The 13,176-nt window shown below is 41.9% G+C and overlaps 1 protein-coding gene across 1 annotated transcript; it reads left to right on the plus strand.

Annotated features, from left to right (window-relative positions):
* Positions 1 to 5,811: 5,811 nt before the first annotated feature.
* Positions 5,812 to 12,362, plus strand: LOC121553709 (solute carrier family 22 member 7-like). Its single transcript, XM_041867033.1, has 9 exons — positions 5,812 to 6,189; positions 6,488 to 6,591; positions 7,379 to 7,533; positions 7,683 to 7,851; positions 7,970 to 8,093; positions 8,402 to 8,511; positions 8,857 to 9,071; positions 11,723 to 11,831; positions 12,104 to 12,362. Exons 1-9 carry the CDS (start codon positions 5,812 to 5,814, stop codon positions 12,357 to 12,359), a joined length of 1,620 nt encoding a protein of 539 aa, XP_041722967.1. The 3' UTR covers positions 12,360 to 12,362.
* Positions 12,363 to 13,176: the final 814 nt, after the last annotated feature.

Consider the following 13,176-nt stretch of genomic DNA (forward strand, 5'->3'; position numbering starts at 1 on the left):
AACCCCCTCTCTGATTGTCCGAGTGTGACCCCCTCCCCATGGGTTACTGCAGCCAGTGTTGCCAGCACTGCCACTACCTGGGTGGGGGTACCCCACCGGAATCCCCACCGGCTAGGTAAAAGATCGTCAAGGTTCTCATTAGCAGCTTTGAGAATTTCCTTGTATATAATGCTCTCCCATCAGGGGGCTCTGGCTTTGTAGGACCAACCCTGCCAGGCAGGCTCAGAATCTTGAGGGGGCGGTGCTGCTCAAGTAGGTCTCTGACCGCATTTATTTCTCTGTTTAGGCTGCATACTCACAGCAGGTCCATAAAAGAGATGGGAACTTCTCTTTGGTGTATGGGTCGCTCAGGTGGGTGTCCAGGTTATAGGGTTAGGGATCTTTCCATCATGATAGGACAATAAAAAATTAGATTAGATGTATACTATATTTAAAAATGTATATCCCTCATCTACACAAAATTGAAAGCTCTCTCTCACTACCCCTGCTCATAGACCCCTGGCGGCTCTGGGATATGCAACCATATCCCCTTTCACTCACTTAACCCTGCATCTTTTCAAACGCAAAAATGCACACCACATGGTTGACTGTGGAAGAAATGGGCAGAGCGTGCAAACGCACCCACATCCACACCTGCCGCAAGGGGGAAAGGACGCCAGAGAGAACACAGGACCAACCACAACAACCTCCCGCCAAAAAAGCCATGTTCTAATTAGTTGTATTTGAAGATGTATTATTCTGCTTGTTATCTTTTCTTGTTATATCATTTTATCCTTTTATAAAATACTATACTTACTATAAATGTTCTTTAATATTACAATCCCTATCATTGCTAGGATTGGGTGCTCCATTATTCGACTCCTCTATTACAACTTTTAGAATAGCCATGGAGTAGTCTTTGTGTCTCTGAACATTTGGTTGTCGATATACAATTTATCCACCACGAGTGCAACATGTTTCCCTTTTAATCTGTTTTCCTTGAAGATTGGATATAGAACTTTGCGCCTTTCTGCAATCTCCCTCGGGAACTGATCATTCATGCCTATTTTCGTGCCAGCAAGTCTTTTCCCTAGGCTTTTAACCATTGCTTTATCTTTAAAAAAAGCAAATTTGGCAACGATTGGGCGCTCATATTTCTGTCCTCTTTTTCCGAAATGGTGTACACGTTCGAGTTGGATTTTATCGACAGCCTCGAGTGGGATTTGTAGCGCTGTATGCAGGAAGTCCTTCATAATATTCTCTGTCATTTCTCCCTCCTTTTCCTGAATACCCGTAAGTACTAGATTTTCTCTCATCGATCTAGTTTGGATGTCTAGTAAGGCTTCTCTCAGAAGGTTGTTCTCCTTTTTAAGTTCCCTAACGTCCGTTTCCATCTTAGAGACTGTCACTTTTAATTTTTTGGTTTCTTTCTCCATTACCAAAGCTTTTTCGTCACTCATTTGAAGACTCTCTTTCAACTCTTTTACGTCCTTACTGACCAATTCTAGTATGCCCAATTTGTCATTTATCGACTTCAACAGGTCGCTTTCCACACTTACCAGACCCAGTGGTGAAAAACATATATCATCTGTATCAGTCGATGAGTCACGTTTCCTCTTGGAGATCGGCTCTCCACGCTTATCTTCCGCCATGTTTGGGTGTTGCGTGTTGTTGTAATATTTGTCGATATATTTCTCTAGCCTTATGATCTGTTTTGTGTTATTATCCAGATTGAATTATATTAACTGCGAATATATGAAATGCTAATATTTAGTCTAACTTACTGATTTTGAATATTATGTTTTTATCTTGAGGTGGTTTGTACCACTTTCTATTCAATACGCCATCTTGTCTACGCGCGCCCCGCCCTCTAACAAGGTATTTGTTGGTTCCTAAAATATATTGTTAACAAATAATGTATTATTCGACTTTGCAACAGTGTGCTACATGTGTTACATTTTTTGTATACTTACTTACTTACCTTTGAGTTCTTTGTGGAACTTAGGCCATCGACGCAGTATGTTTTCATTGTGCACTTGTATTTTGAGCCCTTGGTGGTATTTGTCAGTTGTTAGCCTTAGATTCAGTCATCCATGTTTTCATATCTTCACTGAGGTACAGTGCATTTGGAAAGTATTCAGACCCCTTCACTTTTTCCACATTTTGTTACGTTACAGCATTATTCTAAAATTGATTTTTTTAAAATCATCCTCATCAATCTACACACAATACCCCATAATGACAAAGCAAAAACAGTTTTTTAGACATTTTTGCAAATGTATTAAAAATAAAAACAGAAATACCTTATTTACATAAGTATTCAGACTCTTTGCAATGAGACTCGAAATTGAGCTCAGGTGCATCCTGTTTCCATTGATCATCTTTGGTCTGAATGCCAAGCGTCACGTCTGGAAGAAACCAGGCACCGCTCATCACCTGGCCAATACCATCCCTACGGTGAAGCATGGTGGTGGTAGCATGGTGGTGGAGACTAGTCAGGATCGAGGGAAAGATGAACGGAGCAAAGTACAGAGAGATCCTTGATGAAAACCTGCTCCAGAGCGCTCAGGACCTCAGACTAGGGCAAAGGTTCACCTTCCAACGGGACAACGACCTTAAGCACACAGCCAAGGCAACACAGGAGTGGCTTCGGGACAAGTCTCTGAATGTCCTTGAGCGTCCCAGCCAGAGCCCGGACTTGAACCCGATCGAACATCTCTGGAGAGACCTGAAAATAGCTGTGCAGCGACGCTCCCCATCCAACCTGACAGAGCTTGAGAAGAATGGGAGAAACTCCCCAAATACAGGTGTGCCAAGCTTGTAGCATCATACCCAAGAAGACTCAAGGCTGTAATCACTGCCAAAGGTGCTTCAACAAAGTACATTTTACATTTACATTTTACATTTTAGTCATTTAGCAGACGCTCTTATCCAGAGCGACTTACAGTTAGTGAGTGCATACATTTTTGTATGTTTATTATTATTTATTTTTATACTGGCCCCCCGTGGGAATTGAACCCACAACCCTGGCGTTGCAAACGCCATGCTCTACCAACTGAGCTACATCCCTGCCGGCCATTCCCTCCCCTACCCTGGACGACGCTGGGCCAATTGTGCACCGCCCCATGGGTCTCCCGGTCGCGGCCGGCTACGACAGAGCCTGGATTCGAACCAGGATCTCTAGTGGCACAGTGTCTTAGACCACCAAGTATTCAGTAAAGGGTCTGAATACTTATGTAAATAGGATATTTCCTTTTGCAAAAACTTCTAAAAACCTGTTTTTGCTTTGTCATTATGGGATATTATGTGTAGATTTATGAGGGGAAAAAACAATTTAACCCATTTTAGAATAAGGCTGTAAAGTAACAAAATGTGGAAAAAGTGAAGGGGTCTGAATACTTTTCAAATGCACTGTATGTGGGTGTTTCGTACCATCATGGGTCTTTTTGGGAAAAGCCTGTCAGAAACGTCCTTCACAATAATGTTCCTTTATACCACTGAGCTCTACCCAACAGTAGTTCGGTGAGTGACCAATAAACTATATCACATTTGTTCACTTAATGTAATGACCAGTAGTCCTGGGGTGTATTCAGTGTGGTGAAATGTTGTTCACAATGTTGCAGATAGAAATGTAACATCTAGAGCTAACATGACCCCTACTTCACAGACAATCAACTCTGTTCTAAATCATACATTTCTATCTGAAAGTTTTTGTTTTGTAACGTTGTTTGTTGTCATCCTGAACTGGACCCCTTTTGGGTTATGATGTTTATAGAAACAGAAACCCAATATCAGGACTGGTTTGTTGGGTTGCTCTTTAAAGTTGCCTCTTTATAACACACATTGTTGACTTGATTTGATTTGACTTGATTTGATTTGATTTGACTTGATTTGACATTGTTGATTTGAAGTTTCTAATTAAATCACGCTGCTACATTATAAAGAGGTTTACTCTATTTTTTTCTCTCTCACAGATCTGTCCTCTTTTGCACCCTAAATAACTTGTTAGTTTGGTCCCTCAGGCAGAGCGGCATTGACTACACTTTGTTTGTGGGTCGGCCGGGCGTATCCATCGCTCCCCTCATCGCACTATTGGACGATGTTTGGGAGGTCCTCCCTGCTGTAATATATAGCTTGGTGGCTGTTGGTACCGGACTAGTGGCTTTGCTCCTCCCAGAAACACTCAATGTTCGCCTGCCAGAGTTCAAAGAGGACATAAGGTGACCAAGGTAGAGCAGAAATTGTATTTGCTAACACTGTATTTAAAGCCTCCAGCTATATGATTGATTGATTGATTGATTAATTATTTATTTATTTTATTTTAGTGGCATAAACTATTTAGTGCCCAGCTCATATGGGCTTATAACACACTATTCATCAAGTTCTTAAATTGTACATTTATGATGAGGTTATATAATGCATTGTAAGACTTGTCATGAGCCTGGTTATAAGACATTATAAAGGCTCATACATACTTATAACAAGTTGTAAAGCATTATACCTTGATGCTTTAAATAAAGGTTACCCAGTATTTAATCAGTATTCGGAATTGGATGAATGGCCATCTAACATCTAATTGCACCTTTCCTGCTTTGCAGAGCAGAACTGGATTGAGAGAGTGCCATTCCACTGAAGCAAATCACTTCTGATGAAAACAGAAATGGAACAGTTGAAGTTACATGAATCCACACAGAGATTCTATTAAATTACAAAGGGATTCTATATGTAATTCTATGTGAATCCATGTCACTCAGAGAGACGGCAGTTTTCAAGCAAGTGGATGAAAGATGAACACAAAGCAGAATATCTACCTAGAATAAAGATAATGAATGGACCAAAGCATAGATGTACTAGGGCCCTACTAACGTAACCAAAACAACTCAAAACAACCAAAAAACAACAATATAACCATTTAAGTAACATGCATGATAAAATCCTTGTTAACCTCTGAACTATCAATTAGTAATAGTACTTACCTGATTATAACACGGTGAAAGAGCATTGTAAAATGAATTGTAGCCCATTTTTCTCACATGGTCATCAATTAATCTACTGTTTTGTTTTTCATAAATACTGGTGTTGGTGTGTCTTACTATGTGGCTTGGCAATAAACCCATGTTCTATAGATCTGTTTTCTATACTGAGTTACCCTAAGGGTTAGGGTTAGTTCCTTCCTCTTAAACCGCTGTCACGAGTTGGAACTTGTATTTCGGATAATTCGGACAGCATACTATATTCCATGCAGTTAAATACCTTTATTGTGGTGGCATAGAACTAAATATTTTTAAAAAATGTGATGCGTTTCAGTATATCTAGCCTTCGCCTCTTTTCGCTTTTTTCTACAAACTTGTGTGGGAACTACCATCATGCTATCAAGTCCTTGTTACCCACCCATTGTCATGGTACAGTGTATGTTTGGCTTGACAATGAGCAATGGAGTTGGCAAGAGCACAAACATAATGTCCTATTCTCATTTTGAACTTAGAAATGTTAACATATTATTGAATTCTAGAAACTTTGAAATTGTGAAATATTCTTTAGTTGCTCAAGCAACTCCTTGCTGTCAATGCGTCACCAATTAATGTAGATGAAGGCATTCTTTCACAAACAAAGGAGGTTTATTTAAGTGGTTTTGCACTGTCAAAGATTGATCCATTTCGGATGGTTTACCTAACAATGAGACAATGGGACCAACAGACAACCTTTAGACTTGGTCAAAGATTATGACATATTTTCTTGGATTCAACGTTGGTAAGTGAATGAGAGAGTGATTGCTGTTGATATTACAAGTCTGTGGACAAGAAGTCTGTGTGGACCAAGTGGAAGACAAAGATGAAGTTTGAACACCTACTCTCGCTTGTCAATGGATTTGGACGGTTCCAGATGATGATCATTATCATCAGCTTTATTGGTCGATTCACCCTGCCGTGTCACTTCCTGCTGAACAACTTCATAGCGGCCGTGCCCTCTCACCACTGTGATCTCAGCGCTCTGGATGATGGCAGCGTCTTTGGGAATCTGACCCAGGAGCAGAGACTGACTGTCAGTGTTCCAGTACAGGAAGACGGGACTCCAAGCTCCTGTAAGATGTTCCCAGAGCCCCAGTTCCACCTCCTGTCCAACTCCAATAACAGTGACCTAGCTACAGTCCCCTGTCAGAATGGATGGGCATATGACAACAGCACCTTCAAATCCACTCTGGCTACAGAGGTAAGTCTTTCTGTCTCTTTGTCACTAGACTATAGAAGTCGGAAGGTCATGTTGTAGTCATTGAATGTCTCATTGAATGAAAGGTAATGTTGTACTCATTGAATGTCATTCTTTGACCACGACAGATGTTGCATAGAAATGAAGTGTTATTTGTAGTTTCAAATCTCTTTGAATGCATATTTGAATATTGTTGCATTGCTAGCTACTCAATGAAAGTATTTCACAAAAGGAAAGTAGAGAGGCCGTTCTCATGTTGAAGGAGTTGTCTGTTTATTCTTCTTTCTACCTCTCTCATCAGTGGGACTTGGTGTGTGACCAGAAAGGGCAAAATAAGGCGACAACAACCATCTTCTTCATAGGCGTGATGTTCGGAGCTATGACCTTTGGAAGTCTGAGTGACAGGTAAGTTAACAGTCATTTATTCATTCACAGACAGTGGATTTTAGAGTCACCTTAAACCTAATCTCTGATGTACAGATGCACGTAACATAACTGCTATGGTAGTGTCTGTCAACAGACTGTGGGATGCTACGACTGTCACTGATCATTTGGAAAAATCACGATTTTGCAGGTGTTAGCAGCTTTTGGCCCATAGCCTTGTTTCTTTTTGACCATTTTAATAGAATACTGTTACAGTAAGGTACTTAATTGTTACCTAGAAATTGTTTGATATTGATATAAAAACAGCTGCATTTTGACTTTAATATTTTTAAATCAATCAAATTAAGAGGAATTTTGTATTTGTATTCTCTCTACAAACTCTTATCTTATTATCTTTTTAATCGAAAGAGGGGAACTGCCTCGCACTACAGAAACAGGAGATAGGCTCCTGCCCTATGGGCCGTTCTGGCTCGGACAAGGCTACTTAATGTACAGATGTAGGATCTTAATTTGAGCCAGTTTTCTATAGAAAAGAATCCTGCAGCAACAGGAAATGTGAATTATTATGTGGATTAGAATTAATGGAAATTTTTGTAGGGTTTGATCATTTTTTTTGTAAGTAAAACATCAAGTCTGAAATTTCAAAGTGGAAATCAGAAGCCTTTTTAAACCTCAAATACACTACAAGTTTTACATTTCCTGCATTGCAGGGAAGTTCTCCTGCAACATGGTGATCAAATTAAGATCCTACATCTGTATGTAGATGTTTCTGTTCACCTTCTCTTCAAATGTTGTCTTTTGTCTCTAGGTTTGGTAGGAAGACCATGCTCCTGGTGTCCTATATCTCTGGCATGCTCTTTGGTATTGCCAGTGCTTTCTCCACCTCCTTCATCATGTTCGCTGTGCTCAGGTTCTTCACTGGGTTCGGTATCACCGGCATCGTCATCGTCTCATCAGTGCTCAGTGATTATACACACGCACACAGGCACACACACACTCACACTCGAATATGAAGCCCACCCACTAGACAAATACAGATAACCCAAGTTGCACCACAGATACTACCCTCTCCTCATCTGGGGTTGTGTTGTGGTGCTGTCCCATCTCTTCAGGTGTGGAGTGGGTGGACATTGAGCACAGGAAGCTGGTGGGAGTGATTGATAGCCTATCCTGGACATTTGGTTACTGCATGATTCCAGCCATAGCCTACTGTGTGACCGACTGGAGACAGCTGACCATAGCGGTCACCTCACCTCTCGCTCTAGCCATACTCATCTGGAGGTTAGAGGGAGGGAGGGAGGGAGGGAGGGAGGGTCTGACTGATGGACTGACAAAAAAAGGAATGGACAGTTAACCGTTGCTGTGTAATTGTGAATGACATCTTTACCTCCTCCAATAGGTGGATTCCTGAGTCAGCCAGGTGGCTCATAGCCAATGGGAAGTTTGAGAAAGCTTACTTTTATTTGCAACAATGTGCCCAGATGAACCAGAAGGAGGAGTTTGGATCCAAAATTACACCAGAGGTGAGCGAATGTCAGGATCGGATAAATTTTTGCAATATGGTAATTCCTTCACCTTTCCTTCTAGCCTGGTCCCAGATCTGTTTGTGCCTTCTTGCTAACTCCTATGGTCAGAGTTGGCAAGACAGCACAAACAGATCTGGGACCAGGTTACTTTCCCTCTGCTGGGCTGGGTGGGATATATTTTTGCCATGTTGCTTATACTGATTCAAATGGTTCAGATGTACACGAGGCCTAGGTGGTAGAGTCTAAGGGTTAGGGGTTGATTTGGGATTCAGCAACTGATCCGCCTCTATTTTTCTCCCCACCAGACTCTGTCCAGTATCATTGTGACAGAAAGAAAAGACAGAACTCACTCCTACCTGGACCTGGTCAGAACCCCAAAGATGAGGAGACTGGCTCTACTAACAGGCATAGTGTGGTGAGTATCCCCGGTCTCATATCTGGCTCTAATAACAGGCATAGTGTGGTGAGTATCCCCGCTCTCATATCTGGCTCTACTAACAGGCATAGTGTGGTGAGTATCCCCGGTCTCATGATGTCTGTTACAAATCGCTTTAGTAGATTCGTGTTCATCAAGTCTGGCTAAACATAACAATGTAAGAGTAATGTAAGAATGTATTGATTAATTTAAGTTGGGTAACATTTCATTTGAAAATGTCATGAAATTTAAATGTTTAGCTCAACTCAAACTGTCACGACACATCACATCAGTCTACACAGTTTAACAACACCAACAATGCCAACCTGATTTCTCCTCCCAAAGGTATGGTGTGGCGTCAACATTTTATGGCATTAGCTTCAACATCACTGGATTTGGACTCAACATCTATCTAACCCAGTTTGTGTACGGTGCCATAGAGCTGCCAGCCAAACTGTCAGCGTACTACCTTCTGGATAAGGTGGGCAGGAGAAACACTGAAGTGGGATCTCTGCTAGGAGCTGGAGTCTGTCTCGCTATCAATATCTTTATACCCAGAGGTGAGGACCTCTTTTTTTTTTGATCAGGGAGGTGGGCAACTCCCATCCAGGAACAATATCATCTTTATATAAACTGGGTGGTTCGAGCCCTGAATGCTGATTGGCTGACAGCCGTGGTATATCAGACCGTATACCACGGGTATGACAAAACATTTATTTTTACTGCTCTAATTACGTTGGTAACCAGTTTATAATAGGAATAAGGCACCTCGGGTGTTTGTGGTATATGGCCAATATACCACGGCTAAGGGCTGTATCCAGGCACTCTGCGTTGTGTCTTGCATAAGAACAGTCCTTAGCCATGGTATATTGGCCATACAGTGAGGGAAAAAAGTATTTGATCCCCTGCTGATTTTGTACGTTTGCCCACTGACAAAGAAATGATCAGTCTATAATTTTAATGGTAGGTTTATTTGAACAGTGAGAGACAGAATAACAACAAAAAAATCCAGAAAAACGCATGTCAAAAATGTTATAAATTGATTTGCATTTTAATGAGGGAAATAAGTATTTGACCCCCTCTCAATCAGAAAGATTTCTGGCTCCCAGGTGTCTTTTATACAGGTAACGAGCTGAGATTAGGAGCACACTCTTAAAGGGAGTGCTCCTAATCTCAGTTTGTTACCTGTATAAAAGACACCTGTCCACAGAAGCAATCAATCAATCAGATTCCAAACTCTCCACCATGGCCAAGACCAAAGAGCTCTCCAAGGATGTCAGGGACAAGATTGTAGACCTACACAAGGCTGGAATGGGTTACAAGACCATCGCCAATCAGCTTGGTGAGAAGGTGACAACAGTTGGTGCGATTATTCGCAAATGGAAGAAACACAAAATAACTGTCAATCTCCCTCGGCCTGGGGCTCCATGCAAGATCTCACCTCGTGGAGTTGCAATGATCATGAGAACGGTGAGGAATCAGCTCAGAACTACACAGGAGGATCTTATAAATGTATTTTCATTTTAATGAGGGAAATAAGTATTTGACCCCTCTGCAAAACATGACTTAGTACTTGGTGGCAAAACCCTTGTTGGCAATCACAGAGGTCAGACATTTCTTGTAGTTGGCCACCAGGTTTGCACACATCTCAGGAGGGATTTTGTCCCACTCCTCTTTGCAGATCTTCTCCAAGTCATTAAGGTTTCGAGCCTGACGTTTGGCAACTCGAACCTTCAGCTCCCTCCACATATTTTCTATGGGATTAAGGTCTGGAGACTGGCTAGGCCACTCCAGGACCTTAATGTGCTTCTTCTTGAGCCACTTCTTTGTTGCCTTGGCCGTGTGTTTTGGGTCATTGTCATGCTGGAATACCCAATCCACGACCCATTTTCAATACCCTGGCTGAGGGAAGGAGGTTCTCACCCAAGATTTGACGGTACATGGCCCTGTCCATCGTCCCTTTGATGCGGTGAAGTTGTCCTGTCCCCTTAGCAGAAAAACACCCCCAAAGCATAATGTTTCCACCTCCATGTTTGACGGTGGGGATGGTGTTCTTGGGGTCATAGGCAGCATTCCTCCTCCTCCAAACATGGCGAGTTGAGTTGATGCCAAATAGCTAAATTTTGGTCTCATCTGACCACAACACTTCCACCCAGTTCTCCTCTGAATCATTCAGATGTTCATTGGCAAACTTCAGACGGGCCTGTATATGTGCTTTTTTGAACAGGGGGACCTTGCGGGCGCTGCAGGATTTCAGTCCTTCATGGCGTAGTGTGTTACCAATTGTTTTCTTGGTGACTATGGTCCCAGCTGCCTTGAGATCATTGACAAGATCCTCCCGTGTAGTTCTGGGCTGATTCTTCACCATTCTCATGATCATTGCAACTCCACGCCCCAGGCAGAGGGAGATTGACAGTTATTTTGTGTTTCTTCCATTTGCGAATAATCACACCAACTGTTGTCACCTTCTCACCAAGCTGCTTGGCGATGGTCTTGTAGCCCATTCCAGCCTTGTGTAGGTCTACAATCTTGTCCCTGACATCCTTGGAGAGCTCTTTGGTCTTGGCCATGGTGGAGAGTTTGGAATCTGATTGATTGATTGCTTCTGTGGACAGGTGTCTTTTATACAGGTAACAAGCTGAGATTAGGAGCACTCCCTTTAAGAGTTATTTCCCTCATTAAAATGCAAATCAATTTATAACATTTTTGACACGCGTTTTTCTGGATTTTGTTGTTGTTATTCTGTCTCTCACTGTTCAAATAAACCTACCATTAAAATTATAGACTGATCATTTCTTTGTCAGTGGGTAAACGTACGCAATCAGCAGGGGATCAAATACTTTTTTCCCTCACTGTACTAGATTACAACTCTACAAGAGTTATCACGACTTTACAGGAGTTATCACGACTCTACAGGAGTTATCACGACTTTACGGGAGTTATCACGACTCTACAGGAGTTATCACGACTCTACAGGAGTTATCACGACTCTACAGGAGTTATCACGACTTTACAGGAGTTATCACGACTCTACAGGAGTTATCACGACTTTACAGGAGTTATCACGACTTTACAGGAGTTATCACATCTAGTAATGCTGGGGTCTGTTCCAGTCTGTTTCAGTTATTTCTGGTCTCATCTTAAAGATTGAAATAAGGTGTGTAACTTTGAGTTAAATGAAAGGTCATGTTGTTCCCCTCCTCTCTTTCAGACATGTCTGTTTTAAGGACGGTGGTGGCGGTGCTGGGGAAGGGTTGCTCGGCAACATCCTTCACAACCGTCGTGTTGTACAGCTCTGAGCTGTTCCCTACTGTGGTCAGGTAAATCCCTCTCCGGTCTCCTCTCAGAGGGATATTTGTCTAGCGTAGTGGTTGCACTGACGACTCCAAACCACATCCCCACGGCAATGGGGGTTCCCACCTCGGCTACTTTCCTATCTATGCCCCTTTACTTTAAACTTTCCTGTGGAAATGCCATTAAGAATGGAGAAAATACAGTAAGAGATCAGCATCGGGAGATTGGGATTCCGATTTAAAGTGTAACTAAAGACCGGTCAAAACGTGTGTTCGGTATCTTTCTCTCCGTCTCTCAGGCAGAATGGCATGGGCTACAACTCATCTATGGGTCGTCTGGGAGTGTCTCTGGCCCCTCTGATCCTGCTGCTGGACGAGGTGTGGAGGGACCTTCCCCAGGTCCTTCTCTGCTCCATAGCCCTGCTGGCTAGCCTGGTGGCCAGGATGCTGCCTGAGACACGGGACCGCTGTCTACCAGAGACCATCCAGGACGTCGAGGACGGGCAGACAGGGTACGATATAGACTCTGATAGCCTCTGTGATACAGACACTTAAGGTTGGATTCAATAGAGTACATTATAGAGCAGCGCACTAGACTGCTAACAACGAGCCTTGTAAAGGTCCAATATGCAGAAATCACTCCGCCATTGCGTGGTTGCTAAAATTCTAAAATGTTTTCCTATAATTTCAATTTATGTGACAAAACAAACAATGTACATTTACATTACATTTCAGTCATTTATAGAGAATCATTGTCCCATCTAAACCTCTGTGAAATATACTGTATTTTCAATAACCCAAAATATAGTATTTTCTACTTTTTAAAGCTGGTGTACAAAACCTAAAGTAAAAGGATGCAAAAACTAAACTTAAGGAAGTGAAGAATAAAAACTTGCGCACACAGAACGGATATACCGCTTATCAGACATGCTTTCAATGAGAATGACAGGTCTATAACTTACATTTTTACATGAATTTGGTTGGGTTGAACACAATGCTTCATATTGCGCCTTTAAAGGCATTTTCCCCAACGTTTGGGGAGATCGCATTCATGGTAAACACTTCGCATGTCGCCTCAAGCGTAAATGACCTTTAAAAGTCTGTTATTATGGGCTGCGTTATAGCCTACCTTGGATTGAATCCCAGCCTTAGGCCCAGACCAACGGACTTGATCTCCATATCAAATAATTTCGGGGTAACAGTAAAGTTACTTAGTATAGTTTTTAGTCAAAATGGTCAAGAATTTAATTAAATAGCTGTTTTACAAACCACTATTTCTCAAGCAAGCATTTTGCCAGGTTGCAATCTGTAATTTCTTTCTAAACATGATTGTTGATCATTATGAATATCATAGTAAATGTTTTATGATTTG

This window comes from Coregonus clupeaformis, chromosome 37 (assembly GCF_020615455.1).
Source record: "Coregonus clupeaformis isolate EN_2021a chromosome 37, ASM2061545v1, whole genome shotgun sequence".
In the NCBI taxonomy this organism is placed as follows: domain Eukaryota; kingdom Metazoa; phylum Chordata; class Actinopteri; order Salmoniformes; family Salmonidae; genus Coregonus; species Coregonus clupeaformis.

Coding starts and splice junctions, on each gene's coding strand:
- LOC121553709 (XM_041867033.1), top strand. CDS start 5,812: ATGAAGTTTGAACACCTACTCTCGCTTGTCAATGGATTTGGACGGTTC. Junction 6,190..6,487: donor AATCCACTCTGGCTACAGAG/GTAAGTCTTTCT, acceptor CTCTCTCATCAG/TGGGACTTGGTGTGTGACCA. Junction 9,072..11,722: donor CAATATCTTTATACCCAGAG/GTGAGGACCTCT, acceptor CCTCTCTTTCAG/ACATGTCTGTTTTAAGGACG.